Source organism: Acanthopagrus latus, chromosome 2 (genome assembly GCF_904848185.1).
Source record: "Acanthopagrus latus isolate v.2019 chromosome 2, fAcaLat1.1, whole genome shotgun sequence".
In the NCBI taxonomy this organism is placed as follows: domain Eukaryota; kingdom Metazoa; phylum Chordata; class Actinopteri; order Spariformes; family Sparidae; genus Acanthopagrus; species Acanthopagrus latus.
Window position 1 is genome coordinate 18,902,084 of NC_051040.1, and position 27,937 is coordinate 18,930,020.

The 27,937-nt window shown below is 43.9% G+C and overlaps 1 protein-coding gene across 1 annotated transcript in view; it reads left to right on the forward strand.

Annotated features, from left to right (window-relative positions):
- The first annotated feature begins 2,623 nt into the window (after positions 1-2,623).
- dner (delta/notch-like EGF repeat containing) overlaps positions 2,624-27,937 on the forward strand; it is a 51,832-nt gene continuing 26,518 nt past the window's right edge. Inside the window, exon 1 of the mRNA XM_037085966.1 lies at positions 2,624-3,309. Coding sequence (XP_036941861.1) covers positions 2,947-3,309 — 363 coding nt within the window. The 5' untranslated portion in view covers positions 2,624-2,946. The remainder of the gene's footprint in view (positions 3,310-27,937) is intronic.

Consider the following 27,937-nt stretch of genomic DNA (forward strand, 5'->3'; position numbering starts at 1 on the left):
TCAGTTTGTTTATTTTTCCTTCTTCCTTTAAGGGACTTTTTGAGTTGTTGAGAGACTTATGACCTCTGAACAAAGGACTTATATTTTATGAACATTTCAGATGTAGTGTGGGGCAACCGACAAACTTAACATTTAAAATATGTAATGATTGGATCAACAGCAGAGAATTCATCTTAAACAAGCAGTTTGGATGAACTGTTTAGCGGAGTTCTGACTTGAAATATAGCTTGTGTTCTGGTTTTCATTCTGTTTATCCTCTTGAGATTTTAAAAGTTCTTAAAAAAAAAAAGAAACAATTTGTTTGGCTTAGTCTTCACAGAAATGAATGCACACTGAGCAAAATACCTTTTTAAATTAAAGGGGCACTATGTAGTTTTGGAGAAGAACTTCAGACTAAGAATTTAAGGTCCAAAAACCCTGTTTGAAGTAGAAAAGGTCCATCTAATATTTTATTTATTAATTCAGTCATGATAACAGATTTATTTGGTTTGTTTGAACATTAAAAAAAACAGACTTTAATCAGAAGGTCTCCTGATTAAAATATCATCCTCAACTACACAGAGTACCTTTTTAGAGCCTTCTTAAAAGACAGTGCGACCTCATCTGAGGTTTTTGGCGACATCTAGTGGGGCTCAGGATCACCAGGCTGGAAACTATTCTCTGTGGGACTTGACTTAGTTACCATGGAGATGGTGACACAGGCGATTTATTTGATTAACCACAAGTATTGCTCTGCAGATCTCAGCAGGTTAAACAACACTCGGCCTCTAAGCTGCTCCAAAAGTCTTATAATAAGGAAGAGGGAAGCTTAGCCGTGGATTTGACATTACATAACGTGTGTGTAGGTGTTGAAACAACGCGACATACTTCACTTTTATGGCTTTAAAATTGCTTTTCACTCAGAGTCTGTTCCCTTTTTATTTTTTTTTATTGAAAACGAGAGAGAACACTTTCAGTCTGTGTTGAGGAGAGTCTCACTGGTCTACATGCTGCGTGTTGCTCATTAGAACCAGCAGCAACAGGCTGGGCTGAGTGTTCTGTCTGCAGGAGCACCTGAGCACACTGAGCACACTGCAGTGCTGCGAGGTGACAGATTGACTGCACTGTGGGAGGATTCCTTATGGAGATGAGTTGAGGCCAGAGTTAAGGTCTGAAGCACCAAGGTTTTACACTGATCATACAGGAGCGGCAGCCCGCTGTGAAACATGCAACTACTCTGAATAAAGAAGGTGGAGGTGGTAAATCTCACAGCAACTGGTGAGAGTGTGATGGAGAGGACGAGGTCAAGGACGGCTAGAAGTTTTGCTCCTTCGTGGTGAAAAGGAGGTGAGGGAGTTTGTGTTTCCCTCAGTCTTATTAGTTCTTCAAATGGGATTAGTACTCTGTTCATATTGAGGCAATTAAAGGGGCTTTTCAGTGATTTGATATTAGACTAGCTAAAGTTTGGGAACGTTTCAGAGACAAGTATCCTGACCTGAAGTTTCTGGTTTAAGGGATCGACTCACACTTTTCAAAAACTTTACAGTCCGCAACATATATCAAAACAGCTGTATCATTCCTCCTGTTCACACTCATCATTAAGGCATAATGCATTTTATTTCAGATGTTATGAGGCTTCAAGTTAGGTAAGATATATTTAGTGTTTTAAATAAAAATGTATCCTTAAATAAGGGTGTATCACCACAGCAGTTCAACACGGGACAACTTGGGGGAACACAAAGATGGAAATCTGTATTAAAAAGATCTCTTGCCTGCTGATGCCTCATATGAACTGCAGATAAACTCTGCGAAGTCAGTCAATCAATGAATCAGTAAACAGTTGTGATTAAAATAACTAAATGTTCATTTAAAAAAAAAATCAGCTCTTTAAAACAACTGCGAATAAAAATTGGGACATTTTACATCCAATTTCTAAGATGGCCAAACGGTATAAAAGGATTCATATTAATGAGCTGCTGTGTATTTTGTTCCAGGAGTCACGTGCACTGCAATTAAGAGCACCTGTGTCACATACTGTGCGCGTGGAGTTGTGTGCACATTACTTCACACTCTCTGTTGCGGTGATTTCCGGGGAATCATCAGATGATACGTCAGAGAGAGGCGGGACGAGACGACAGGTGACGTGACTGACACCTCAAGAGCGTGACCTTGTAGGTGAAACTGATGTCTGCCCATTTCATGACGTCATCCAACAACTCTCTTTGTTGCTTTACTGTTGTGATCAGCAGACCCCAAGCAGCACCGACATACATGCTCACTGTACCTGTGGAGTTGTTGTACGTGAGTCTGCTGTTTTAGAACTGCATCATGTCACTTGTGGTTTACACCGCCTGTTTGTCAATGGAAAGCGAAGCTGATGAGGATGTTTCTCCATCAACATCAACACCTCCACCACCACCACCACCATCCCTCCTTCTCCTCCTCCATCTTCCCAAACTACAGCCTCCCTCTCTGCCTCCTTGAGAGCCCGGCTTCAAGGAGAGGTTATGGATGATGAGACTCCAAATGAGGAGGGTGCAGCAGAGGAGAGGGGGGAGTGTGTGTGTGTGTGTGTGTGTGTGTGTGTGTGTGTGTGTGTGTGTGTGTGTGTGTGTGTGTGTGTCGTCAGCTATCATCGTCATAGTGACTCGGAGACAAAAAAGAAGCGAGAGCCCTCCCTCTCTCCTCCCGAATCCCTGTCTCCTCTCGCTCAGCCTCCACAGCAGCAGCCAGTCTGCTCTCAGTCACTGTGCCCGCACACAGCTGAGCCTCAACATCACAGCACACACACACACACTCACTCTATCACACACACTCACCTCTCAGTTGCCGCTGAGCACAGCCGGCACCAGCAGCAGCAGCAGCAGCACCAGCAGCAGCAGCTTAAGCTCTGAGCAAAGCCGGAGGAAGACTCCCGCACAGTACCGGACAGAGGAGCAGAACAGAGTCCAGAGTGAGAGGATCAGGATGAGGATGAGTGTGTGCAGTGTGCCGGCGCTTCCCCGCCGCCGTCCCGCACAGACCGCACGGAGCTTCACGCAGCCCCCGCCTCTCCTCCTCCTCCTCCTCCTGCTGCTCCTGTGCGGCGGGAGCGGCAGCGGCAGCGGCAGCAGCGTCGGGGCCGTCCCCTCTCCCTTCCAGCTGGCCCCGGACACCCCGGCCCCGGCCGAGCCCACCCCGACCCAGGCCACACCTCGCCCGGACCCCTGCGAGGGCCGACCCTGCCTGAACGGGGGGTTCTGCCTGGCGCTGCCGTCCGCCGGCAGGCCGGAGGACAGCTGGGAGTACGCCTGTACGTGCAGCCAGGGCTTCACCGGACGCAACTGTGAGGTAAGAACACGTTCAGGTATCAGTGTGTGAGGATCAGAGAGAGAGAGAGCAGCGTTAACAAGTACAAGATGTGAGGGCTCTTTTTTATTCTTATTTGATTGTTTGGGCGTCACGCAGAGAAAACACGCTCCTGTCCTCATTTTAAACAGTTTAAAAGTCAGAGAAAGAGAGAGAAGATCTGTATCTGCTTGTTATTTGTCTGTTTCAGTAGGAATTCTTTCAGTTTCTTTTGGTTTTGAGATCCATCATCGCTCCTCCCGTCATCATTCACCGCTGACAGTAACTACATCAGCACCACTCGTCTCCCTGCTGGAGCCAGCGAGGGCTCACTGTGCACGGTGTGTGTGTGTGTGTGTGTGTGTGTGTGTGTGTGTGTGTGTGTGTGTGTGTGTGTGTGTGTGTGATCAGCCTGCATCACACCTGGTGGACGGTGTGCGCGAGCGTCTCCTCGCAGTTGGATATGTGTGTGTGTGTGTGTGTGTGCGTGTGTTTTCTTTTAAAGGGAGCATGTGCTGTCAGTGAGACATGGAGACGAGCGCTGCGTTGCTGTGGCAACAGGAGGGAAGAGCGGCAGCAGTGAGATGCGAGCGAAGACTATAGATCTGTGTGTGTGTGTGTGTGTGTGTGTGTGCGTGTGTGTGTGTGTGTGTGTGTGTGTGTGTGTGTGAGACCATGTACTGTGTGAGTTGTCGAAAACATTGTGTGAAGTTTTGTTTTAACCTCCGTGCAGACAGAAAGCAGAGCGAAGTTTCAGTGGATCTGTGGTGATGGTGATGGGTGCGTGTCTGTGGGGTGCTCTAATTTTCATGTGTATGCCTGCTGAAATAAATCAATCAATAAATAAGTAAATTCATAAATAAACAAACAAATAAATGAGTAAATAAAGCATGGCTAAATGTATTGACATCTGGGACACTTATGACCAGTCTCAACACTGCATTCATTCACTGGAATGTCTGACCAGTCAGGAATAAGAAAAAGTACTTAAAGGTGCAGCACGTTGTTTTGAAGAAGACATTTTAATCAGAAGAGAAGAAAATTGTCACAGGCTGATTTTCATGCCTAAACAGCATCACAGACCTCCATACATCCATTCTCTCACTTGTCCCTGAGGTTGACCTACACTCAGTCTTCACACTTCTGCCCAGTCAAGGACATTCAAAATGCTCTGAAGCAGTCCTCTTTTTTTTGAAATTCATTTGAGCTGTGGCCGAGCCTCAGGAGCAGTAGGCTCAATAGTCAGCTGGGCCTCTGAGTCATGCTGGGGTGAAAGAGAACGTCCGCCAGCAGCAGCAGCAGAGAGGATAAATGAGTCTGCTGCAGCATCACGGAGGGGAACCAGCAAGGTGACTGCGTGAGTTTTAGCTGAATCACCAACAGGTGGCAGCCGCATCCCCGCCTTGTGTTTACATGGAGAGGGACGCGTGGCGGTGAAAGCCGTGTGCAGGTGTGCAGTCAAGGAGTTGAAGGCTTCCAGTGGAGCGTTCGGCCAGGGACCTGATCGCCGTCTCCTTGGCTGTCCTGGTTTCACGTCTCAGAATAGAAAGCAGCTGCAGTGTGTTACCTCTGCAGCCTGCTTCACTGCGCTCGGCTCCACACAAACCACAGAGGACAGTGTTGTCACACAGCCTGAGCTGAGGCTGGACAATACATTGCAGAGGGGGAGAGGAGGGGACGTTTTCATATTTCTCATGCTGAGGGGGAAATAAATCTCTCATTTAGTGCTGTATTCTGCTGTGAAACAACATCCACTTCAGCTTTATCCTTCTTATGCGCCAAATCTTAGGTCCGGCCCGGGCCTCAAGCCGGGGCCCCGAGGGGAAAATCATTGATTTTTTTTGCCTCCCCTCCCCTCCACTCTCCCCCCGCTGGTTGTTTCCTCTCCATGGAAACTGGAGCAGCAGTCAATTGAGATTTGGTAAATGACCTGATTGGCTGAGCCTGGTGCTGGTTCGCTATCCCCCCGTCCTCTGCCTGCGTCACAACACGGTCGGTCCAGTAAGAAGGGAGGAGTAGAACTTGAAAGAAAATGAGGAGAAGAAAATGAGTAGAGGGGGCAGGATTTAAGAGACGGAGGAAAAAGGCGGGGTGGAAGAAAACTATGGATCTCTTCTTAAAAGAGAGTCAAGTCCTGGTTTTGCAGCTTAGTGAAGAAATATCGCTGTAAATGAGTGTCACGTACTCATCCTCTTCTCTCACTCTCTCTTCTTTTATCTCAAACTCTGTGTCAAACCTGAGGCGCCGCTCACACAGTGGGATTAGAGCAAAGACCAGGCTGAACCTGTGAAACCAAAACTCCAATAGGTTGGGGATTAAAAACACGGTCATGCCTGTTGATTTTAAGATATTTTGCAGCATTGTTTTTTTTTTTTTTCAAATTATCTGGCTGAGTTGCTAATCCCAGTTTTGTGACTTTAGCCCCCCCCATCGTCGGCTGTGTTTTACACTGCAGGAATCAAAGCAGCCAAATGCAAAAGCGCAGCAGCGGGCACCGAGGGGATAACAAACCCGATATATTTGTTAGAATTGCCAAGTTTTAATATTGGCCCGCACCTCCTCTGGATGGCTGCCTGTAAGCTGTCTTGTTGGAATTCACTGCAACTGGCCTTTTTTGTGAGTTATTAGCTTCTCAGTCTCGAGCTTATTCATTATTGAAAGGCCTGTTGTGTTGCCCTGACGGATTTGGTAACTCGCTCCGCAAAACAATAGGGCCGCGGTGGCGCGAAACCAGCCGTCTGTCATGAGGCACGTACAAGGCTGCTCCGGCTGGGTCGCTCAGCGATTCCGCTTTATGAAAGCAGTGGATCATGGCAGACTCTTGCAGGGAAGTTCTCCGCCCCGGCATTATGAACACACGGCTGTTTTTTTTGTTTTTGTTTTACTGTTATTGGGAAAGGGGACGTGGGACAGCACGAGGTGAAGCGGGCGGTGCCTCCGAGGAGCCGCTGAAGTAATTTAGCCGTCTCTGCAGCGCATAGTTCTGCAATAACCTAATTAGCCGGCGCAGAGCGTGTCAGAGACGTGATGGACTGGAGGCTGTTTGATCCTCGCGATGATGGTTTCTACATCTCATGTGAGGGTTTTACCCCCGGTCGTTCCTTCTCTCAACGCGTACAGCTGCTCTCCCGCTCGTTCCTCTGTTTCACAGTTTTTACATGCATAATTCAAGTCTTCGGGCCTTTCAAAATAGGCTAGGCTGATTCTGTGTAATATTCTGAGATGTAAGCACTAGAAGTTTTGAGTCACATTATTGCCAAAAGATGAGAAGAAGATGAGAAGATGAGAAGATTGAAGCTACAGGCAGCAGGGGGTGGATTAGCGTAGCATGACGACTGGCTCTGTCCAAAGGTAACCAAATCTGCTCTGAAGCACTTTTAAATCCCAGAAATTAAAAGACTGTACATATAAAAAAAACCCCGACATAATCCCCCATACGCTTGTACAAGGGGTGTTTTGAATTTTAACTTGTGGACAGTCATGCTAGCTGTCTTTCTGTGTTTTGTGTCTTCATGCTAAGCTAAGCTAATCCTCCCCTGGCTCGAGCTTCATATTTAGCACACAGACCTGAGAGCGGTATCAGTCATCTCATTTGACTCTCCCCGCAAGAAAGGGATAAACGTATTTCACAAATGTCCAACTATTCCTGTAAGATTTACGAAGGTGTTGACTTGGCCAAAGTGAAAGCATCTTGACATATGATGCAACGCCCCGCTGTCAGAATACAACGTGCACTCATGTTCCTGCCATATTCTTCACATAACTTGATCCGCAACAGAAACAAGTTAAATGTTCACACGCTCGGCGGGAGTGATTTGTCTTCTCAGACACTCAGCGGCGGGATAAAGATGTTGATTAGATGTTAAGATGTGAAAGCAGGCGAGAAACTTGCCATTTACACCCGCGATCCCTGTAATGCTGTCGAACAAACAGTAGCGTTCATTTGGCACGGACAGAAAACAGGTTTTACTTTACCAGTCAGGCGGGATGTGACCGCCATCCCACGCACAAGCCTTCAAACAAATCCACTTTGTGACCGGACTCAGTTAAAGTAAAACAAAGACGGGTCTTGAAGCTGTCACTGTAATTGTGAGAAAATAGTATGTGTGTGTGTGTGTGTGTGTGTGTGTGTGTGTGTGTGTGTGTGTGTGTGTGTGTGCGCTGGTCAGCTCTTGTCTCCCATGGCCGTTCCCGCTGCTGCTACAGATACAGATAGAGCCTGAGCTGCATCCAATTAAGCCGAGCTCAAAGCTCATCACCAGCCTTTGGTCTCTCTGACATCCCTCGCTTGTTAGTCAGAGCTGTGACAGAAGCCACAAGGAATATGGATCAATCTAAATATATACAGTACATATACAGTACATACAGTATATGTGTGTATCAATGGACTCTCTCATCCTTTTTTCCTACAGAGGGCCTTCTTTTTATTGCTCCATTCAGTGACGCACTTCTGTTGAACTCAGTGGCCGGTGAATTGTGTCGTTTTATCAGAGGATTAAGCGTATGAACCTGTGCCGGTGCTCCCCTCCTAATAAATAAACTCCTTTCACAGTGGTTTTCAAAGTATTTATGAAATCAAGTAGAGCTGCAAAACAGTGAACAGTCGAATTGTTTCAGATCCAAATCAGGATGTTTGTTTTAAATGTGGGGTGAGTGAATGCGTTGGAAGGCAGTTGATTGGTAAATCTCAGTCGCGGGGTTGAGTTGTTCGCCAACTAAACAATCAACCGTCTTCCTCCAGGAACACTCACATGCACCCAGCGTGCATGCACGGCCGCCTCGGCTATCAAAGCAAAGAGCAGAGAAGCTCGGCTCTCAGATGATGGCTCAGGATGCCGTTGTCTTTGCAACGCAGTCAGTTGTTCGCTCCCGCATTTGTGTTCAAAATCCGAAATATTTAACCTTTGGAGTAATTCTGCATGTCACATATAATTGATATTGTTTTATGTGTTCTGAAGAAATGTCACTGTTGGATATTTTTGGTTCGCCAGAGTGCAGAGCAGAGGATCATTTGGGCATTCTGTGCAGGGTTGCTATCATTTCTGTGAAAGCATGAAGGAAGAAGTGCTGCAATGGTTACATGAGCGTTAAGGACAGTCTCACACTTCGCTTATCCAACGAACGGATTATTGTTCTTGGGTGAAAATGGAGCTTCCTTCAAATGATTCCATGATTGAGGTGATAATAATATTGGAGGGATGAGAAGAAGTGTTATCCTCATATTCATTTATTCATCAGTGTCTCTTCTCTTAAACATCACTCTTCTATTTCTGAACATAGAGGTTTTTTTCGAAGTTGTTTCCGATGGCCACTGCAATGTTTCTGTCCCCCTCACTGTCACACTAAAAATACCTGTCAGCACTGTTACTGAAGTCACTGTTAAGGATATCTCAATTTCTGAAATGCCGCACCCTCATCCCGTAGATGCTACAATGTTCATCACAGCCTACAATATAAAAGAGATAGCTAACTGTGTAGATCCTGAGCCAGGGGGAGGGATGCAGAATCATTAAAAATCAAAGCAGCTCAGCTGAAGCATGGAGGAACATGTGTCTTGTAGATTATAAGATATCTTGCGAGCATGGATGCAAGAAGTAGGAGTGGGTGAGGGGGCTGCAGCACCATACAGTGATGAAGTAAAGCCTGGAGTAGCTCTACACTTCTGTGGTTTATCAATCAAGTGTAATAACTATACTGCAGACTGGAGTGTCTGTTAACAGTGACAAATTTACACACACACACACACACACACACATCGCTGGGGCAAACAGACATAAAAAAGTTAATGTATAACATATGCCGAATTTTCAAGCAGGCAGAAATGATTAAGACTTTGTCATAGACAGCGTTTCACAAAGTTTAGAAAGTTTCCTCAAATTCAACAATTCACAAAATTGAGAGATTTCATAAGGGAGTCTGGAGAAGTTCTCTCCTACTTCATTCCCTTGCCGCTGTCGACTGTAGCTGATGTTGCTTCTTTGACCTGTGGCGTGTTGGTGTTCCAGTTTGCTGTCTGCTGTGGCACAAAATGTTCTCGAATTGTTGTTAACAGCTATTATGTGTGAGTCATTCTGGCCCATTTAAAGGAATACAAAACACATGAACGTCCCACACCATTTACAATGATGCCCCTGCTGTGAGTGACTTCCCACAACCCTTGTTGTCAGCATGAAGGTAGATTGTCGCTGAATTCACAGTCAAAGACGGTGAACAGCATCAAACTGTTGCATTGTTTGCAAAGGGGAAAACATGCACATCCGTATGTAATCAGTTACTGATGGTTTGATGAAAGCGTGGATGTTACTTTGGTAACCGGCTGCTTATAACCCTGCCGGTGCCTTTGATACAGCAGCTACCCATCAGCATCTCCTTTGAGCTATTATCAACGAGCTATCGCCGCTATTCATGTTGATGTCCTTAGATGTTACGAGGCAGGCCGCGTTGCCTTTGAACAGGAGGGCTCGTGGCCAATCGCTTTGGTCATCTCCATATCACACATCACCTGGCCTTTTGATCTGTGGGAAGTGCACGAGGAGGTGGCGGCATGATGGGCTGGTGAGGCCTGATACATATGGATGATGGAGGCCTGCAGCGGACATGTGCGGCTCAATACCAAGTGCTAATGCTGTGGGTATCGATCGCTACAGTAATCTAATGTACGGCTCCGTTATGACAGATAAAAGTCATACATTTGATTTAGTTTTGCTTGATCTGTTCAACCAGATCAAATATTTCCATTTTTTAGCCCCAGATGTAGCCCCAAAATGTAACTTTGTTGCCTCTGCTGTCGTTTTCAGCCGACTGTAATGTTTAAAGATGTAGTTTACCTGTGTGATGTTCCTTCTGAGCTTATTTTACAGTATGTACTGAGTCACTTTGCAAGCATCTCTGATGAGTTACGGCTAAATCAACCCAATAGTTAACATCTAACTTACGAATTAGCTGCTTGTTCTTGGTAAACTGAGGCTGCGGCCCAACAGGTAAATTAGCTAACCTTAGTTAGCTGGTAGGTTAACTATGTGACATTAAATGACTAGGGGGCAGCTGTGAACATTTTTTGATTTTGTTGTCATTACTCAAACACCTCTTGTACTATTTGGATACAGTTTAAATGGAGTTATCTGTGTTCTACTTGTTAACAATCATCAAATGTTTCTAAGATCAATGTTAGAGTCACAATATTCACTTCATCTGCCCCCCTGTGCAGGTAACACCTATATAAAAAATACCAAGGACCACAATACTCTTCCAAGAATAAAGATACAGGTCTAATTAAAACAATCTAATATCTTTGAAATGATGAACTCCAGTTTAAGTCCAAAGTTTACAGTGTTTGACAGTGAGACATTAGTTTGTTTGTCAGCAGGCCGAGAGGGATCGTCACTATGATAAACACGGGGATTTCAACTGCACACGAGAACACTTTTCTTACATTGTCAGAAAAACGAGTCATCTGTGTTGATGTTGTTAATAAGCTGCACATTGTTCTGACGGTGTTGGAAGCAACTGTAACACAGCGTGATACAACTCATGAAACAAGCCGCCCCGCTGGCTCCAAACAACAGGGCTAACGTTTGACAAAGACATCAAATGGTCAGCAACAGAACGGTCATCAGAACCAGACAGATTAGAAATTGGTCTAGTACTTAAGGTTAAGAGCATATGTGGAAAATACTAATGATAAAACTCAAAACAAAAAAACACCTCGACAATGAGTTCTGGCAGGAGAACTTGGACAGGTATGAGACATCAGTTTGTCTGTTGGCGGGCAGAGAGGTATCATCAGAGACCACGTACAGTGTGAATATTACGGCTCTGCATCTTCTGCTTCAAGCAGTGGAGACGTTACAATCGGCCCATGTCACTCTTGCCAAACACTGTGATTGGTCTGAGCAAATATTTGAATAGGGGGGCGAGCTGATGGTCATCTAAAAGACACGGACTATCCCTTTAACACCTAAAACACTACACCGCAGCCGCCAACAGTGAGCGTGTTAGCATCCACGTAGCATGGCTGTAGACTTTTATTAAAAATGGTGAATCTTGCTGCATTTCAGGACACTTTACACCTGAATCCCTAAAAGTGAAAGTGCTAAATGTGTTATCTAACCGCCAGATAGCTGAAGGTAAATATTATTCACAAGAGTAATGATGGTAATGTGTACACACACACACACCTCTGCCAGCTGCGATTTAAACCTAATATAATCCATCAGGCTACAGTCATGTTTCATCTCTGCTTCCCCCCTCGTGTTTCTTTCTTTTTTGTTCTTGCTTCCTTAACTACGGTCTAATCACTTGCCGCATTTTTCAAGCGCTCCTGACTGCTCGCATATCTGCCGCCCATATTTCTTATTTTATCGGCGCCACTCATCACGAGGAGGGCTCTTATCTCTGCGCCATTGGCTCTTTAATTTTCCTCGAGTCTGGCTGTGAAACTTCCCTCTCTGTCCTGGATAGAAAATGAAGTCATTACATTTCTCCCGGTGGTTTAGTTTAGGTGTTCATTTTTTTTCTTTTTCTATTGCTTTTTGTCTGCCCTCATTGCTATTTTTATCTTTAACGGAGAAGCGAGTTGTGTCGTATAATGTCAAAAAGGGCAGAGCGGCTCTTACTCAGCAGCAATTCACCCCCTGTAGTAACCCTCTGCTCTGACACTGTCATTGTACTGTCGCTCCTAATGACTGGGCTTGTTGTCGCTGCTGTCAACGTAATGAGTGTGTGTGACAGGAGGCAAGTGTGTGTGTGTGTGTGTGTGTGTGTGTGTGTGTGTGTGTGTGTGTGTGTGTGTGTGTGTGTGTGTGTTAGGGGTGGAAATCATGAATCCTTGCGTTGATCCAAACCTTTTTGTTCGGTTCAGTTTGGTGGTCAGTGGCTGTGTAGTTCCTAACTGTTTTTTTAAGAATTCAATGAAAACAAAACTGTGTTATTAATAAGAATCACATTTCTTTGTTTGGATTCCCGTTTGTTTGTTCCCACTTGATTTTCATAAATACAGAGTAACAATAACATATAGTGTTAAATTACACATAAACGCACACTTACATTTATTGTGTCCATATTTCCTCATGCTGCAGCCCTCCAAGTGTTTCTGACTCAGTCCCAGCTGCCCTCGCCCCCACACACAAATGTTGTTTTTGTTTTGTATCTCATCTTATTTTTACATCCCCAAGCGTTCACAAATAGCATTAAATGTGGCGATGGACATAAATAGACGTGGTGTAAGGTATTCAGTGGGGATGCAGTCTGCAGCGGTGAGGAGGAACAGGTTGATGGGGAGTTGGGATGTACACAATGTGTCAATGTCAGTTTAAAAGAAAAGTAAAAATATGTGATAACAAAGACTGCTCAGCCAGTAGCCGCGTTAGGGACGTCCTCTTGTTGAATGCTCACCAAGACCTGTAACCTGCATTAGCAGCTCACAGAACTGATGACTCTCCTTTCACATAAGCGCAGCTGTCACTGTGGACAGATTTATTGTTGTTTTCGGCCTTGTTAATGCTCTTTCTGTGTCGGGTTGGCGGCCATGTTGATGTTTGTGACGTATTGAGCAAGACTAACTAGATGATATGTAACTTTATCTACGACAAACTGCAACTTTCTGGACTTGGAAAATGACCTTTTAAATTAACAAACATCTTATGTGTGATCCATTGCACAATTCAAGCATTATCAAGAGATTATTTGTCTCTCCCCATTGAGTACTGTCCAAATTTCAATAATGATGTTCCTATGGCTATGCGGATATGGTTGGTTGGGGCTCCAGGAAAGAGAAAACACAAATCCACGAGGAAACAGACTCGGACGCCACAGACTCGGATCCACGCGAGTGTGTCTGAGTGTGCAGACGAGGGGCTGATGGCTGAGTTGGAGTGTGTGTCATCCTCTGCTCTGTTTTCCTCCTTCCCTCCAAATGACGGTGACTCAGTAGCAGATGCAGAACTGACTCCTGCTGTCACACACACACAACTTGTCAGTTAAGTTGATCTGACAATGTGTTATTTAATGAAGCCAACTGGGAGACAAGCCAGTATGCTGCAGTGTCTGTGTGTGTGTGTACTGATGTGTGTCCTGAACATCCTCTGTTAGCTGGTGACAATAAATGAGAGCTTAAACTAAAAAAAAAAAAAAAAGAAGAAAGAAAAAAAAAGAAAAATCCCTTCAGGACCAGCAGAGCACCTCCGACAGACAGAGGAGCGGGGCGCAGTCACCAGCCTCGGGCGTTAGACACAGAGATTAGCTCGTATTAACAGCTGGGCCTGTCTGCCAGCTGATAGGAAAGGAGCTGTGGAAAATTTGGCTGTCGTCTGGGGATTGTGCTGGAAATGTATTCATCAAAAAGTGAAATTTCAGTCTTAAAAAATGAGTTCGCCAGAAATTGGGCGTTTGTGAAAAGCGCAACTAATTATAGATGGAGGAAGGTTCTAACGTGAGCGTTCACGCCAAACCAAAATGTCCAGATAAACTAAATGATGTGACTGTTACATACTTTGGTTGTGTTGTTATTTTGTTGAGGTTTCAACATCTTAATTCAGCTTTTACTTGCAAATTCTAACTTTTACAACCCCAGATGTCCCTATATACCTAATGTTGGTCTCCTTCCACCAGAGGCTCGCACTCCTGTGAACATTAATGGCCGCCTCCTCGGGCTGAGCTGTTACGTTAGCTAGCTTACTTTGCTAAAGCTAAGCCGCCTCGATGCACTTGAAATTGCTCACAACAAGGTCTGTGGATTATCTTTACTAAGTATGTCGTGATTTCTGGAAAGAGACATTGCTGTTGAGTTTTTTTTATCATTGGGATTAAAGGCCTTGCTCAGAGGCATCTTAGTGGTGGTAACAAGGGCGAGACAAATGCAAGTTTTCACTTGAAAATGACCACAAGCTTGCTTCTCTAAGCTTTCTTTAAGAACCACAACCATCGTCACACGCTGAGTGCCATTTAGTTTGATGAGGGCCCTGACACATTGGGCTAATGTTGGGGTCATCAGTGAGCATCTGTGGCCTCAGTCGTAGCAGTATGTCCAGAATGGTTGGCACTTGGCGGGCCCTGCTGGCAGCTTTTTGGCAGATTGAGTGTATAGAATCAGTGGTTAAATCACTCTGACTGGATGATTTCACCGTTTTCTCCACCTTTTCCTGTCAGCCGATGGCGCTGCTAGTTCACGGATGTCGGCTTGGTATGTCGGGGTCCTAATGTTCCAGAGAGGACAGACGCCTCTATGGCCAATACTGTAAAAACTGGGCAACTCAAGCCAAAAGATGGATAAATAGCACTACAGGTGAGAGGAAAAATATGTATTTATGTTATGTCTCTGGCAACTCTGCCAGGTAGGTATTGTCGGTTCAGATTATCCCTCCTGTCCTCCCGCACCCTTCTTCCTGTCGTCATTGGAGCATGTTCTGTGGGTGGTGGTGCAGATCACTGTCAGACGGTCTGGGGCTCCTCAAACAGAATGCAACGAATGCTGCGTCTGTGCTGTCGTCACTTCTAAAAGCATTTGCTCCCACAAATGCCGGTGGGAGGACAGCGCTGATACATGTCCGGTGTCGCCTCCCACTGTGAGGCCCAGTTTTCACTGCTGTGCCCCCATTGCTCTTCTGGGGTCGCCATGGCAACAGTGCAATGACGACGGGAGCCAAAAGATCAACAGGTGGAGAGCGCATTACAGAGAAAATGTCAGAGCCACTTCCTGTACGTGTTTTTGTTATTCAGAAAGGGAACAGAACGAATCCTGTGGCCCACATTAAGCACACTGGGCAGTCAGCAGGAGGTATGGCATGTTTTCTATAATATTAGTTGGTATGATCCAGTTATCCCTCCCTGTGTTACCTGGCTTCCTGAGAGGCAGGTAAAATGATCGGTGATAATTTATGTCACATTCTGTGGTGACAATGGGAACAGGATGTTCCACTTCCAGCGTTGCAGTGACTAATTCCCTGTGGCAGCAGGACCAACTCCAGACCCATTTTTAGCCTGACATGAAGCAAAGAGGGATTTTGGTTATTTTTAATAAACGCCACTACCTATTTAAAAACAATAAAATGTGACCTGAAAATCACAGTCTTTCAGAATCAACAAGATGTCTTGTGTCTTTGATTTAGTGCCTGAAAACTGATTTGCTTTCATGCCCGCGCCTGCTTAATCATGTCAGTGGTAGGTGTCACCTGTTTTTTTCTTACAGTGGATATCTTGTTCTGCAAGGAACCTTCTGTGTATGTAGGTCAGAGCGAGCGGCGGGCTCGTAGATCACGGCACAGAATGACATCCATCTCCACCAGCTGTGGCCTGAAAGAGAGGAAGACGTTCAGATTGCGTTATAGTGTTTTTCTACTTCCTGCAGAAAGACGTTTATTTATGCTATAACCACAAACCACACAGTATATATATCCGAACCTGTTACTCCAAATGTACTGTAATATATAACTACTAATGTTCCTGCTCCTCAGTAAGTCAGATCTCAGTGGGCAATGACTTTTTTATGCAGAAAGTAATGATGAAACAGCATGTCATACAGAGAGACAGCTTAAAAGCAAGGAGGAGGGCGTCCATCCAAATCATTAAGTCTTCTGTGGAGCACAGCAGAGGCTGCATCTGATTTAATGGTTTAGAGAAGGCGGCGGAGAGAACAGTACAGCAGAAGCTGCTGCGCACATAGTTACTGCTGCAATGTCCTTGATATCTAATGTATGAGCGATACGCTTACAGTATGTCTGCTGTCAGACCACAACTGCAAAGATAGATGTAACTCACATTTCGTACTGTGGATGATAAACCGTCACCATCACCTCAACAGCATCCGATAAGCCTGCACACATTACGCATGGATGTTAATTTATAGTGCAACAATACAGGAGCTGAAGGGCTTATATTTAGTTATATTCAAGAGAAGCACTTTAGCACTACAGGTAAAAGACTGTGTTTTTGATTTTGGGTTGAACTGTCCCTTTAATGTAGCTGCATATCCTTTTGAGGTAAGCAAACAAGTAACTTAACAAAAAAAACAAGCTTTAGTAACCAAAAGCTGGAAATCTGAATCCTAGAAATTTAGTGGCAAAAGGAAGACAACAAAAGAAGATAAATCCAAGATACAAAAGCAAAACAGAACACACCACAAGTAACGTGAGGAATCGGGAACCAAAAGCCAGAAACATGACAGGATGATAAGAAAGGGAGACACGGCAACACAAGGGCATAAAACAACAGACGAACTGAAAAGGAAAGAGGGGACGATGAGGACTTAACTCTGCAAGAGGTGATTAACTAATAGAACATAGGTGAGAACGGAATAGGAGGAAATAAAAAGCAAAACATGACACAAGAGGACGGAACTTCAAAATAAAACAGGAAATGGCACAACTAGAAAGTCAAACCATGACTTAAGAAGGAGCAGCGCACTCTGGGTGAGCTTGGTGTCCAAGTTTGTGCCTGATGGAGGGAAAACCAGGAACACTTGGCCCAACAGACATGACATCATGTCCTGTATCAAATTCATTGTGTTGTGTTAGGAGTTACTATTCATTCTATTCCTCCGGTGTGAACATGCCAGTTTGATTTTGTTCACAGCGTGTCATCGAGTCTGAACCTCCTGTTCTCAGATCGTTTAAGCTTTGCATGAAGACGACACTGCATCTTTTTCTCCTAAAACAGACGCCGCACGGGAAAATCCGTCCAGCTTTTAGAACACTGGTCCAAACCAAAGCCTAATTTTCTGCTTTAGTGAGCTCACTCATATGTTTTTCATCGTGAGCTAATTTGTATTTATATAATGATACGATGAAAAATCAGACAGAGCAGCTGAAAGTCTTTGTTAAGGGCCGTTGTCGCTCCAAAGTGTCTGATTTATTCATTTTGCATGTCCGCTTAAGTGCTGCATTAGTTTAGCTGTGCTGTCGTCAGTTCCAGTCGAGACTGCTGGCATTACTGATGAAGTCACAGCTTATCCAGAATAACTGCTGCGACGTGAGGAGCCCTCGCTAGAGAAATTATCCATCAGGCGGACACACTCGCTGTCACCGTAACGTGTGAAAGCTGCACACGGGAGATGTAATACAAAACAACACAACACCTTCTATCTGTCAGTGCAAGAGCGGCTTCTGATCCATTTAGTCCCCGTCTGATAGAATAAGAAGACAAGACAACTGTGTCCCGGCCCTGGAGAAGAGACGCCCGAGTCCCCCCCTGCAGCGCCGGCTCTTCTTGGATAGGTATAAATAGATCCTTGCAGCACCTCCTCTCTTAAATCACCCTCCTCTCACTTAGTATTCCTCCGCATCTCGACCACTGTTTTCTTGATTTTATTTTTCTTGCATCAATCCTCAATGTCTTTTTTTTTTTTTTTTTCCCACATTTGAGGGTTGTCACGGGAGATTATTTAATGTGATTTGTTTGATGACAGCACCGGGACGCTTGCAGAGCAGAGCAAATGACCTCCCGTTGCGTATCGGCTTTTTGAGTGACAGATTTTTTGCGCCAAAACAATAAAGCTCCAATCAAAAAACCCGAGGAGAGGAATAGACAAAATGCGGTGATGCAAATCTGAGTTTCACCTCATTAGCTTGTTTTTTTCCCCTTCCACTTCACCACCTATTTACATCTATTTATGCATCAAGGCCAGATTGAAATTTATCAAGGTGCATCGGCCATGTTTGTGTTGGCTTCACGGATCCGAGTTTTGAAAGAGGGGTTTTGCGCTTTGAAGCCGCCGGGCCGGGAAGTGATCAGGAAGTTTGAGAGAGAGAGAGGGAGGGATGGCAGACGCTTTGATGTGCAGAAATAGATAACATTAAAGGCATCGCTCGGAAAAAACACACACACACACTTTTTCTGGCCACAGCGCACGTTATGAGTTGGTACAACCACTTGGATGAATGTGAAGCAGATGGTTGCAGATCCCAGAATGGTTTTGGGATATAAACTCCTCATCTGCTTATGGAAGAATGAAGAATTCAATTCCATGAGCCAAATTTAGTTTAATAGAAAGACCCGTTGCATGGTTTTTATATTAACAGAGGTAAAAGTAAACACGTACTGTGGCAGAGATGGCAACTCGTCAATAAGACGCGTCACATGGCTCGCTCTGATGCAGAAAATCTGTTTTAGGGAAGTCATTTGTTTCTCTGGATTCAGACAATGTGCACTTTAATAACCTCTGAGCAAGGCTTGTTAGTGGTATCAGCGGGCAGCTCTTAGGACTGCGTGAATGAGTCCAATCCATCTTTCTCCTGCTACACCCCCTCAGGCTTCGCTGTGAATAATAATGTGTTTTATGATGCTGCTCAACAAACTTTATGGGAATTTGGCTCGTTGGTCTTTTTAATAATGTAATATTTTCACTATCTTTGTATATCTGGTGGAAAGCTCTGCATAATTTTCACGTACGGTTGGAATTGTTAAAAATGTTTTATGGTAACAATGGTCAATACTTTTTATAGTGTCTTTCAGGCATCTTTTCTTTGATTTCCTGTCTCTAAGCAGCTCTCTTGACCATCTGTTTTCAGTGAGAAATGCCGCTACCCAGCACAAAACAGTAGACCTACACATTTCGCAGCAAACTGGTGAGCACAGTGGAGTGTTTATCTCCATGTATGACCGTCGGGAGTTGGTGGAGACAAAAACAACGAATGTGAATCAAGTTGCGAGAAACAAGACTTCAAATAACAATGCTCTGTTTCTGCTTTTTTTTGCCACTCAGGGTCAGTGGAACAAGCTGAAAATACCTTGTGGACAGAATAGGAGACGAATAGAAACATTAGCATTGCTTTGGAGTCATGTTGCAGAATGGTGGTCCGGAAAGCCAAAATACTAATTGAAAAGATAACAAATCTGTGCGGGTTTGACACCTTGAGAGATATCTTTTCACACTCAAGTCTATTGTTGATGTGAGGGATTCAGATGACTGCAGCTTTAACCTCTCGGTCAGTTGTTCATTGTCAGAGATCACCTCGTCTTCCTGCGTCAGCTCTGTCTGACACTTGTCAATCATCCCACAGTTAGCAGAACCGACAGCTGACACTCTTCATTCCAGTTTAACTTCCAGCCCAAAATGGCTTACAACGTGATCAAATACATGATTTATACAAGTCAGTGAAGACCCTTTGGAACTGCACTCGTGAAGACAGCCGAGTAGAAACTGATTTCTTTCGGGGTTGAAGCTGCAGAGCTGGATTTTCACAGAACAAACTGGGCCAACATATTTGACTACTTGTTCCACTGTGCTCGAACCACAAGAAGACATCTGGGCATGTGGGTCATTCGTCTTTTCATTTTCTCTTTGTACCATTTTTTGATTTTCAATATTACAGCATTACAAATCATGCTGACAAAACAACAACAACAACAACAAAAGCTTTTCAATCTTTATTTTCATTCTCAGTTTCCCAGCGGGGATCATTAAAGTGTTGACTGATCTGTTCCGTGTTTCTTTTCTCAAGATTTTTGGTTGTAATATTTCTTTATTAAAGTACTTACAACAGCCTTGTTTGCACCCCAGCTCTTATATCACTTGACAGCTGTCCCTCTCCTCTCCGTTAATGATTTGATTCTGTCTGCTAAAGGCCTGTGGCCTGTTTTCTTTTACAGTGGTGCTTCTTAAAAAAGGCACAGTCCTTTAAAATGGGTCAATGGTCTGTTTCTGTTGGTTCTTCTTATGACAAGAGCATTAATATATTTTAATGAGCCTGAGTCCCAAGATGACAACACAATTATTCAGTTTCACTCCAAGGCTTAAACGATTAAAATGTTGTTTGATGATTTCTGTGCCTTTATTGCTTGTCCAACAATCCTGTCTCTGTGACACCCTGCACATTTTAAAGGAGAATAACAGTGGAGTACATCCTACCAATCACCTGCTCCTTCATTCATGACCGTAGCAGAAATGAGAAAAGTCTCTGGCTTTGCGTCTCAGATGGCATTTTTAAGTTGTGTATGCACTGACAGCAGACGTAATGAAGCTGGATCAGGAGGGGTTTCATGCTGGGTGGATTTCTGACTGATTAGGGTAATAAATCAGAACAATAATAATGTTTGCCTGGGATAATGACTGGATATTGCTTAAATACCACATTACCCTGTTTCTCAAAATGATTGAGTTGATATGGTCGCAGGTGCCTAAAACAGCTGGTCAGGTGACCTCAAATTATTGGAGTCCAGTATCGAGGACTACATAGTGAGTGAGCTCGTCCGTCAAGTACAGAAACACATCTGGACACCAGTCTGCTCAGGTTTTGTCCGTCCAGTGCAACAGGCCCACATGATGGTATATGATGCATGTTTAGTGACCATCAGGTTGTACACTACTTTTCGTGATGCATCGTGGGATACTTTGAGTCAATTATAGAAGCTATAATGATCATAAAATATTATAGTAAACATAGTCATGCCATCTCAAACACACTGCTTCTTCTCAGCTGAAAGTTGCTGTCGCCAACGAGTTAGCAAATAAACAGCATCTGGGTTGACACAGAGCAACGTTAGCATTTAGCTGGGGTCGTGTTCATTGCCACATAACAAAGTAAGTCCAATATTTAACTCTCATAACTCTATTTTGTTCTTTACCGACTCCTGAGGAAACTCTGGATCTTTAGCTCAGGCAAGACCTTCCTCACTAGCTAGTTGCTAACTTTGTCTGCTACTTGGTGCTAAGCTAAGACAGGTAGCCTAGCTTAGAATCCATGTATCAATGCCTTTTTGCTGAAAAATGTGGGTTTTGATGATTTGTGATGCCAGTAAACAATACTGTCTGTTTTTTTTTTTTTTACACTATATGCTAATTACCAGGAACGTTTTTATGGAAAATACTGTTTGTCTTAATGAGGACTCTTATCTAATACTCTGTTTTTTTGTGTCTTGTATGCTAAATCCAGGCCTTTTCCCGTTTCAGAGTTTTGTCTCGCCTGCCTTTTAATGTCATTTGATGTTAAATTTATCTGTTTTAAGTGCAGCTGTTTAGCACAGTGGGTTGACTTTTTGGTCGAAGGCAAGCAACCTTACAACAGCAGCCATCTTGGTTATGACATGATGGTGAAATTTATTAAGTTTATTCAATTTTTCAGGCGTAACGCATATTTTGACTTTAAGAAACTGTGTTTGTTTCGAGTCACTAAATGTCAAATGCCCTCGGAGTTGAAGTGAAATGACATTTTTGACAGTGTCAGTGCATTTGTTCACATTTCATCAACCTCAGAACTAAACCACAGTGTTCTCGCTGCTCACAAAGTTTTGAAATTAAAACGTAAGGGATTCAAAAACATTCATATTTGCAGTGACTCATCGAGTCTCTCAGTTTTATTCGACACTTAAGCAGTTACTCAGCTGGTTTCCTGTCAGGCCTTTGTGTTATGGAAAGGAAGAGAGATTAGACTCACTTGCAAAAATGTTGATCCTCTTGCGAACAAAACCGTCACTTTGCTGCCAAGGATAGAAATGTTTGACACAGTCTTGCATCATGATGTGAGAATTACATAAAAAGCCTCAGACTGAGCTTGTTCCATTGACAAGCCTGTAGTCACTTTGCAGTATGAGACAGTTTGACTGAGCAAATCCATACAAGATATTTCCACAGTTTCATTGTTTCTGTTGGGGTCGGCCGATCCTTGCTCGTGGTTCCCACAGAGCCCCGTGTGTCTCATAATTAGAGGAAAGCTTCCCTCTTGGCTTCAGACTGTTTGGTATCCAGAAAAGCTCTTGTGTCTTCATCAACCACCGTCTGAACCACTTTTCTGCTTTGTTGATTCCTCGCTCTTCGGTTTATTTGCTTTACTTTATGCTTCATTTGGCCCACTTCCTCCTGCTTGGCTGCATTTAAATCCCCGACTCATTCCACTCGTAAAGCAGGGATGCACTCTGGGAAAGTGCAACATTTTACTGTGCGGATGCAAAAAAAATCCAAACTCACAAAAAGCTTGTGTGCAGTACATGCAATACACACACATTTTTTGACAGCAGCACATTTTACACTTGATTAGTACAGTTAATTACGTACCAGCGGCAATTTTCGTGGTTTTCTGAATGTACTGACTTAATTTCTGGATCTGTTTTCGGTTCGTCTTCGTATAATCAGATCACATCCCGGGGCTCAAACCTCACGAGAGTAGGCGACTGCCGGGGGGGTGGGGGATGGCTCTATTTAGGGATGATTTTCAAGTATTATTTTGTCACTATCATGAATTAAATATTTTGTTTTAGCTGGATTGCGGGTGCTCATTAAGCCCTGCACATTTCGAGATAAAAATTACCGCTGGCTATATGAAAGTTTAATTCGGTTCATCTAGCTAATTGCTGTGTGATTGATTATATAATTACAGACTATTTGTTCCTTGGCTGTTGTAGCTCTGCTTGTAATTCCCTGCCCACCGTGGTGATGCAGTGTGTTTCGCAGCTGTCGCACCGCGGAGAGTAATGTAGTTATAGCTGCGTGTGCGTTGCAAAGTACGTGGCCTGTGTGTTGCAGCTTTGTACTCTCCCCCCTGCCTGATTTTTTTTCCTCTTGATATTTGTTCAGCGTCTCTGAGGTAACGCGGTGCAGAGAAGGTGCTCCACTTTCTCTTGGTAGCCTCGAATTCAGCAAACAGTGAACGCTTGACACGTACACACTCCGTCTTAAAAAGAAAGATGGATCTAGTTCAGACCAGCATCAATTTTTAACTGTGTCTCTCATTAGTAAAACATGAAATATAAGACCCTTGTAGACACATGAAGTTGCTGCTGATAGTCAGACTGCAGTCGGCACACTGCCTCATCATAGCCTGAAATGCTGCAATCGAAAAGAAACGATAGACCAGATTTCTGATGGTGCGCGACATTTATGTTCTTTGTATTAATCGGATGGCCAGGATAACGTGCATCTAATCTTTGTTAACAATAATTTTTGGCAGTTTGAAAGGGTTTTGTACTACAGCAGACGGCAAACACCGACATATCACAGGTCGAAGCAACCACATCAAGTACAGTGGGGAGAGAAATTCCCCGGACTCCCCTTAGAAAATCACCAAATTTGTGAGTTGTTGAGTTTGGGCCTTCTTGTAAATCTGACAGCACCCACATGACCCCTAGTTCCCACATCCGTGGGTAAACACTCACCACTGCTGATGAAACTTCAGAATAAGCACTCTGATGAATGCCTGGATGATGTTTAGCACAGACAATCCGTCTTACTGATTCAAAATGGCACCAGGTGAAACAAAATTAAATTACCCTCTAACCTCTATGAGCAGACATTCGTGGCTGAAATGCACCAGAAATGGAAAATTCAAAGTGGCAGATGGCCACTGGATTCCAATTCAATTTCAAACACAGGTGTTTATTATGTTTCAGGTCAGGCTGTGATTGGTTCGCACCACTGCAGCACCACAAACATACAGAACAGAGGTAGCGATAGAGAACCCTGCTGTGAACAATAATGAAAGTCAAAGTGGCAGTGCTGCACACTATTAATTTTTCTTGCCATGCTCGAGTGCAGCTAGCTTCAAAAGGAAAAAAACAGACTGATGCACACGGATTCATTTGCATCACACACAGTACAGACAGTGTTTCTTTCGGTAGTATAAACAGATCGACATTGCAACATTTAAATGGATCCAATACTTTAGTTTTGACTAAATACCTCCATCTCTAAAACTGTAGATAGAGTGCTGTAGGGATGACGTGTTATCATCGCAATATCTCTAGAAAATAGAAAGGGCTATCTGTCAAATTGATTTTTAACTTTATATTCTGTGTGTTTTGTCTTGTTTTTGGTAAATGTTTCGAGATCAAAATACAAGTTTAGGGATGTGGAGAGAGTCTGTAACTGTAAAGTGTAAAAAAAAAAGTGTACAAAAGCATGTGACGATCACGGCATTCTTTTCTTCTTCTCTTTCAAGTCAGAACCAATCAGTCAGTCAGTGTATTGGCTTTCACTCTGTAATAAGTTTTAACTGCATGAAAAGTGAAGTTCAGAAAGCCGTTCTCATTACATCTGTGCACAAGAAGAACTCCTCTCTCGTCGATGGCTGTGATGCAGTCGCTCTCCCAGCTGACACCAGTGAGAAAAAGAAAGCAAAGAAGTCTTGCTTCAAACAATGCACACTATTCCTGGAAGTAATTATGGTTACTGACTTCAAAGCTGCAGCTCGGATTCAGTGGAGGGTCGTGGCTGAAGAGTTTGTGTGGCCAGGGTTCAAACTTCACCAGCAGACACCGTGGCATCAGTGGATTACAGTAAAGGCGCCATCCAGATGTTACCGAGGACCCAATATGTGTTCCCTTCATCCCTGCGGGACCCTTTGACAAATCTAGCTTCTCTGAGCTCCTGCAGGGACAGAGAGGCAAGTGTTTTCATGAGAGAGTGATTAAGCAAATTCTCTCAGTATCTTTTCTCCCTCCACAGCAGGGGGCTGCTATCAGCCTGACTGAGGGAGGCAAAATGGTGATAAACAGCCCAGATGAGGAAATAAGTGGATCGTAAGATGGATCGTCTCTCTGCAGCATGATGGGACTTTTTGGGGCAAATATTGATACTGTATGTGTGGAGAACAGGTGGGGTGGGGGTGTGATAACACACACGCACAAACACACTTGTCATGCTGTACTTTGTGCTAATTGCTCTCACGTTACCTAGCTACTGTAGCCATGGCAACACGTCTTGATCATTACAGAGGAGCTGTAGAACAATATCAGGCGAACTGCTGAGTGTCCGGATCAGCTTCTCAAGGAGATGCACGCTCTCGCTTTTACCTGCGATTGGGTGTGTTGTTGTGGGATTCAGGAAAGTGTGGAGGCCAGGAGGAGGCTATGAAGTCCAAATAAAGTATTGATACAGCTGTAGGGGGTCACACTGCAGTACTTCTCTACAGTCCCTTCATATGAAACTCTGTTGTTTGTCTATGTTTCAATTGTATTTCTGTATGAGTCATGACTGCCCTTCAAAACTAATTTTGTGTGTGTGTGATTAGCTAAGCGACCCGGCCATTAAAGTGAAGCCCTGAAGTATTATGGCCCACCACTCAGATGAGTCACCCATAAACAGTAAGTGGCTGATAAACTGGTGAAATGGAGCGCTCAGTTAAAGCTGTTATACACGGCTGATGGCTCCAGCTCCATCAGGCCTGTCGGTTCACAGGTGCTCGTTGAACTTTGCCGCTGATATTCCCGTTCAGAGAAAAACCCTCTTCAATAAAACAGTGATCAGCAACGCTTTGCATTAAGGTCCTTTAGCGTTAATTAGTAGTTAAATGCTGAGCAGGTCGTGTCCGGTGAGTTTTTAGACCCTTTTTTTTTGCTGAGAAGAGTTTCCTACAACGGTAAAGTTTTGGGCTGGACAGTTGAACAATGAGCTGAAAACCAGGCAGGATGGGGGGAGCTGCAGATTCAGGTGATAAATCTGCTTTGAGGCCTCTTGCTCCACTTGAATCCCACTGGGATTGACTGTGCACATAATGTACCTTCTTTGCAGGGACTTGCTCTTATTATTGAGGTCCAAGGCTGATGCTGGTCGATAAGGTCTGGCCCCCAGTCAGTGTTTGAGTTTGGTGTTGGATTGAGCTGAGTTCAGGGCTCTGTGCAGGCCGGCCGTGTTCTTCCACAACAAACAGGCGCAAAACACACCATGCACATTCAACTTTTTTGCTGTTTTCCTGAGCAGATTCAGGCAATACAAACCAGAATCTCATAACCTCGTAACTGCGGCTATTGATCGCTCTACAGCTTTATTTGAAGGATTACATACTGCTCAATCATGTCCAGGCTACAAACAAGACTGTTTTTCTGAGCTCTTGAAAATTTGGCAGTGCATGTTTTGTGGAGAAAATCATTACACCACATCACTGCCCGCTGTTCATCACCACCCACCTCAGTTTACCACATACACCTTCTGCAGGCTGCAGAATAACTCATCTCAGCCTCAGTGTGGAGTCATATAAAGAAGCTAGCAGGCAGCTTTGTCACAATTATTAATCCATGTGGGGAAATTCTCTCTTCACACTCTCAGAGGTCAGAGGGCAGCCTCAGATCTGCTGGGCTGGATTTACGGTAATGACTTGCTCAAGGACACTTCTGGCAGTCTGCCTATCTAAAATAAGTTTGTCTCATTAATCAGCAGCTCTGTAGCCCAAATGAACAGTCTTTAATGCCTTGAACACTTTAGCACAACAGTGGCAAATGCCATTTAAGTGATGTAACAGATTATAGGGCTTCATTTTTTTTTAATGCGTAATGATTTTCTGAACGGTTTTCAGGACATTGATAATGTATTTCTTATGAAAAAAACTTAAACTTACTTACAACATGAGTGGTTACATTTCCATGCCTTCTTTATTAAAAAGTGCAATAAGTAAGAATTGACCAACCGTCAAACTCCTAATTTAATCAAATAGGGTGCTTCATTTCACCAGAGTTAGCATTAAATGCTGCTAACATAAGATACCACTAGCAAGTTAATAAATATTAAGGAGTGCAGATGCTTACACGGCTAGCACAGGAGCTTTGGACCATGCCAGGCCAGGGCTAGTTGGTTGGATTGTTTTAGTACATTTTTGAATGTTTCCAACCAAAATTATTACATACTGCGCCTTTAATAAAGCTACAGCTCAAAGGAAGGTTGTATCATCAGGCTATGAACATTTCCTTTCCTGTCAGGATGCTGTTAGAATCCTCAATAAAAAACGTGACAGCACGTCACCATCGACATCTTTGTTAAGGGCCAGAGGATGTCAGGATGTCAGGTGTGCAGATAAACAGGCTCCTGAAACAAAAAGCATTGTTCAGTGTGCTCGATCTTGCACACTCAGTGTTTTAGCAGCAGCTGAACTCAATAAAAAGACTTTCAGCTGGAGTTATGGAAAAAGGACATTCACACCAGGCTGCGTCAGCCATTTGTGTATGTCTAACCTTTTTCACTTCCATTATTAATATGTTACCAGTGTGGAGACTGAGATATAACACAGTGGTCACGGCTTCAGTGTTTTTAGTGTTTTTTTAAATTAAATCATCCATTTGCTGAGTTTCATATTTAAATTATGACGTTCCAAATGTACGAACCTGCAACTGAGATTATTTCCTTTTGTGATCTTATGCAGTTTGTTTCATTGTGTGTGTGTGTGTGTGTGTGTGTGTGTGTGTGTGTGTGAAACAGACTCATCCAGCCTCTCCACCAGATTAAACTGATGATGCCAACAATTTAAGTAGCATGGCCGTTTCCCCCCATCCGGCCGTATTGATCCGCTTTCCCTTGGGGCAGCTATTCCAAATTAGCAAATAGATCACAGCACCTTGTGAAGCAATTAATTTAGCCTTGGAGGATTTCTTCCTTCTGTTTGTTGCTCCATGTGGGAATATAGATAAAGGGACTAATGTGGGTTATTATCAGCTGCTTAGGAGAAATTGATTCACATGGTTTTGCTAGAGCCCGGGGCAGATGAGCTGTTAGGTGCTGGAGAATAATACGCAACATCTTGGAGGAAGATAGGCCTTAATACATGACTACTAATGGCATTGCAGAGAATGTGACATACAGGGAATAGTTCTGCCACCAAGTTAGAAGTTGTGGTTGTGAGATAAACCGCGCTTTTAAAGACTCGGGCTGAAGTTCATAAAACCTCCATTGTCCTGAAAAGAGGTCTAACCAGGCGAACAAGTGAAACATGAGAGTGTAGGG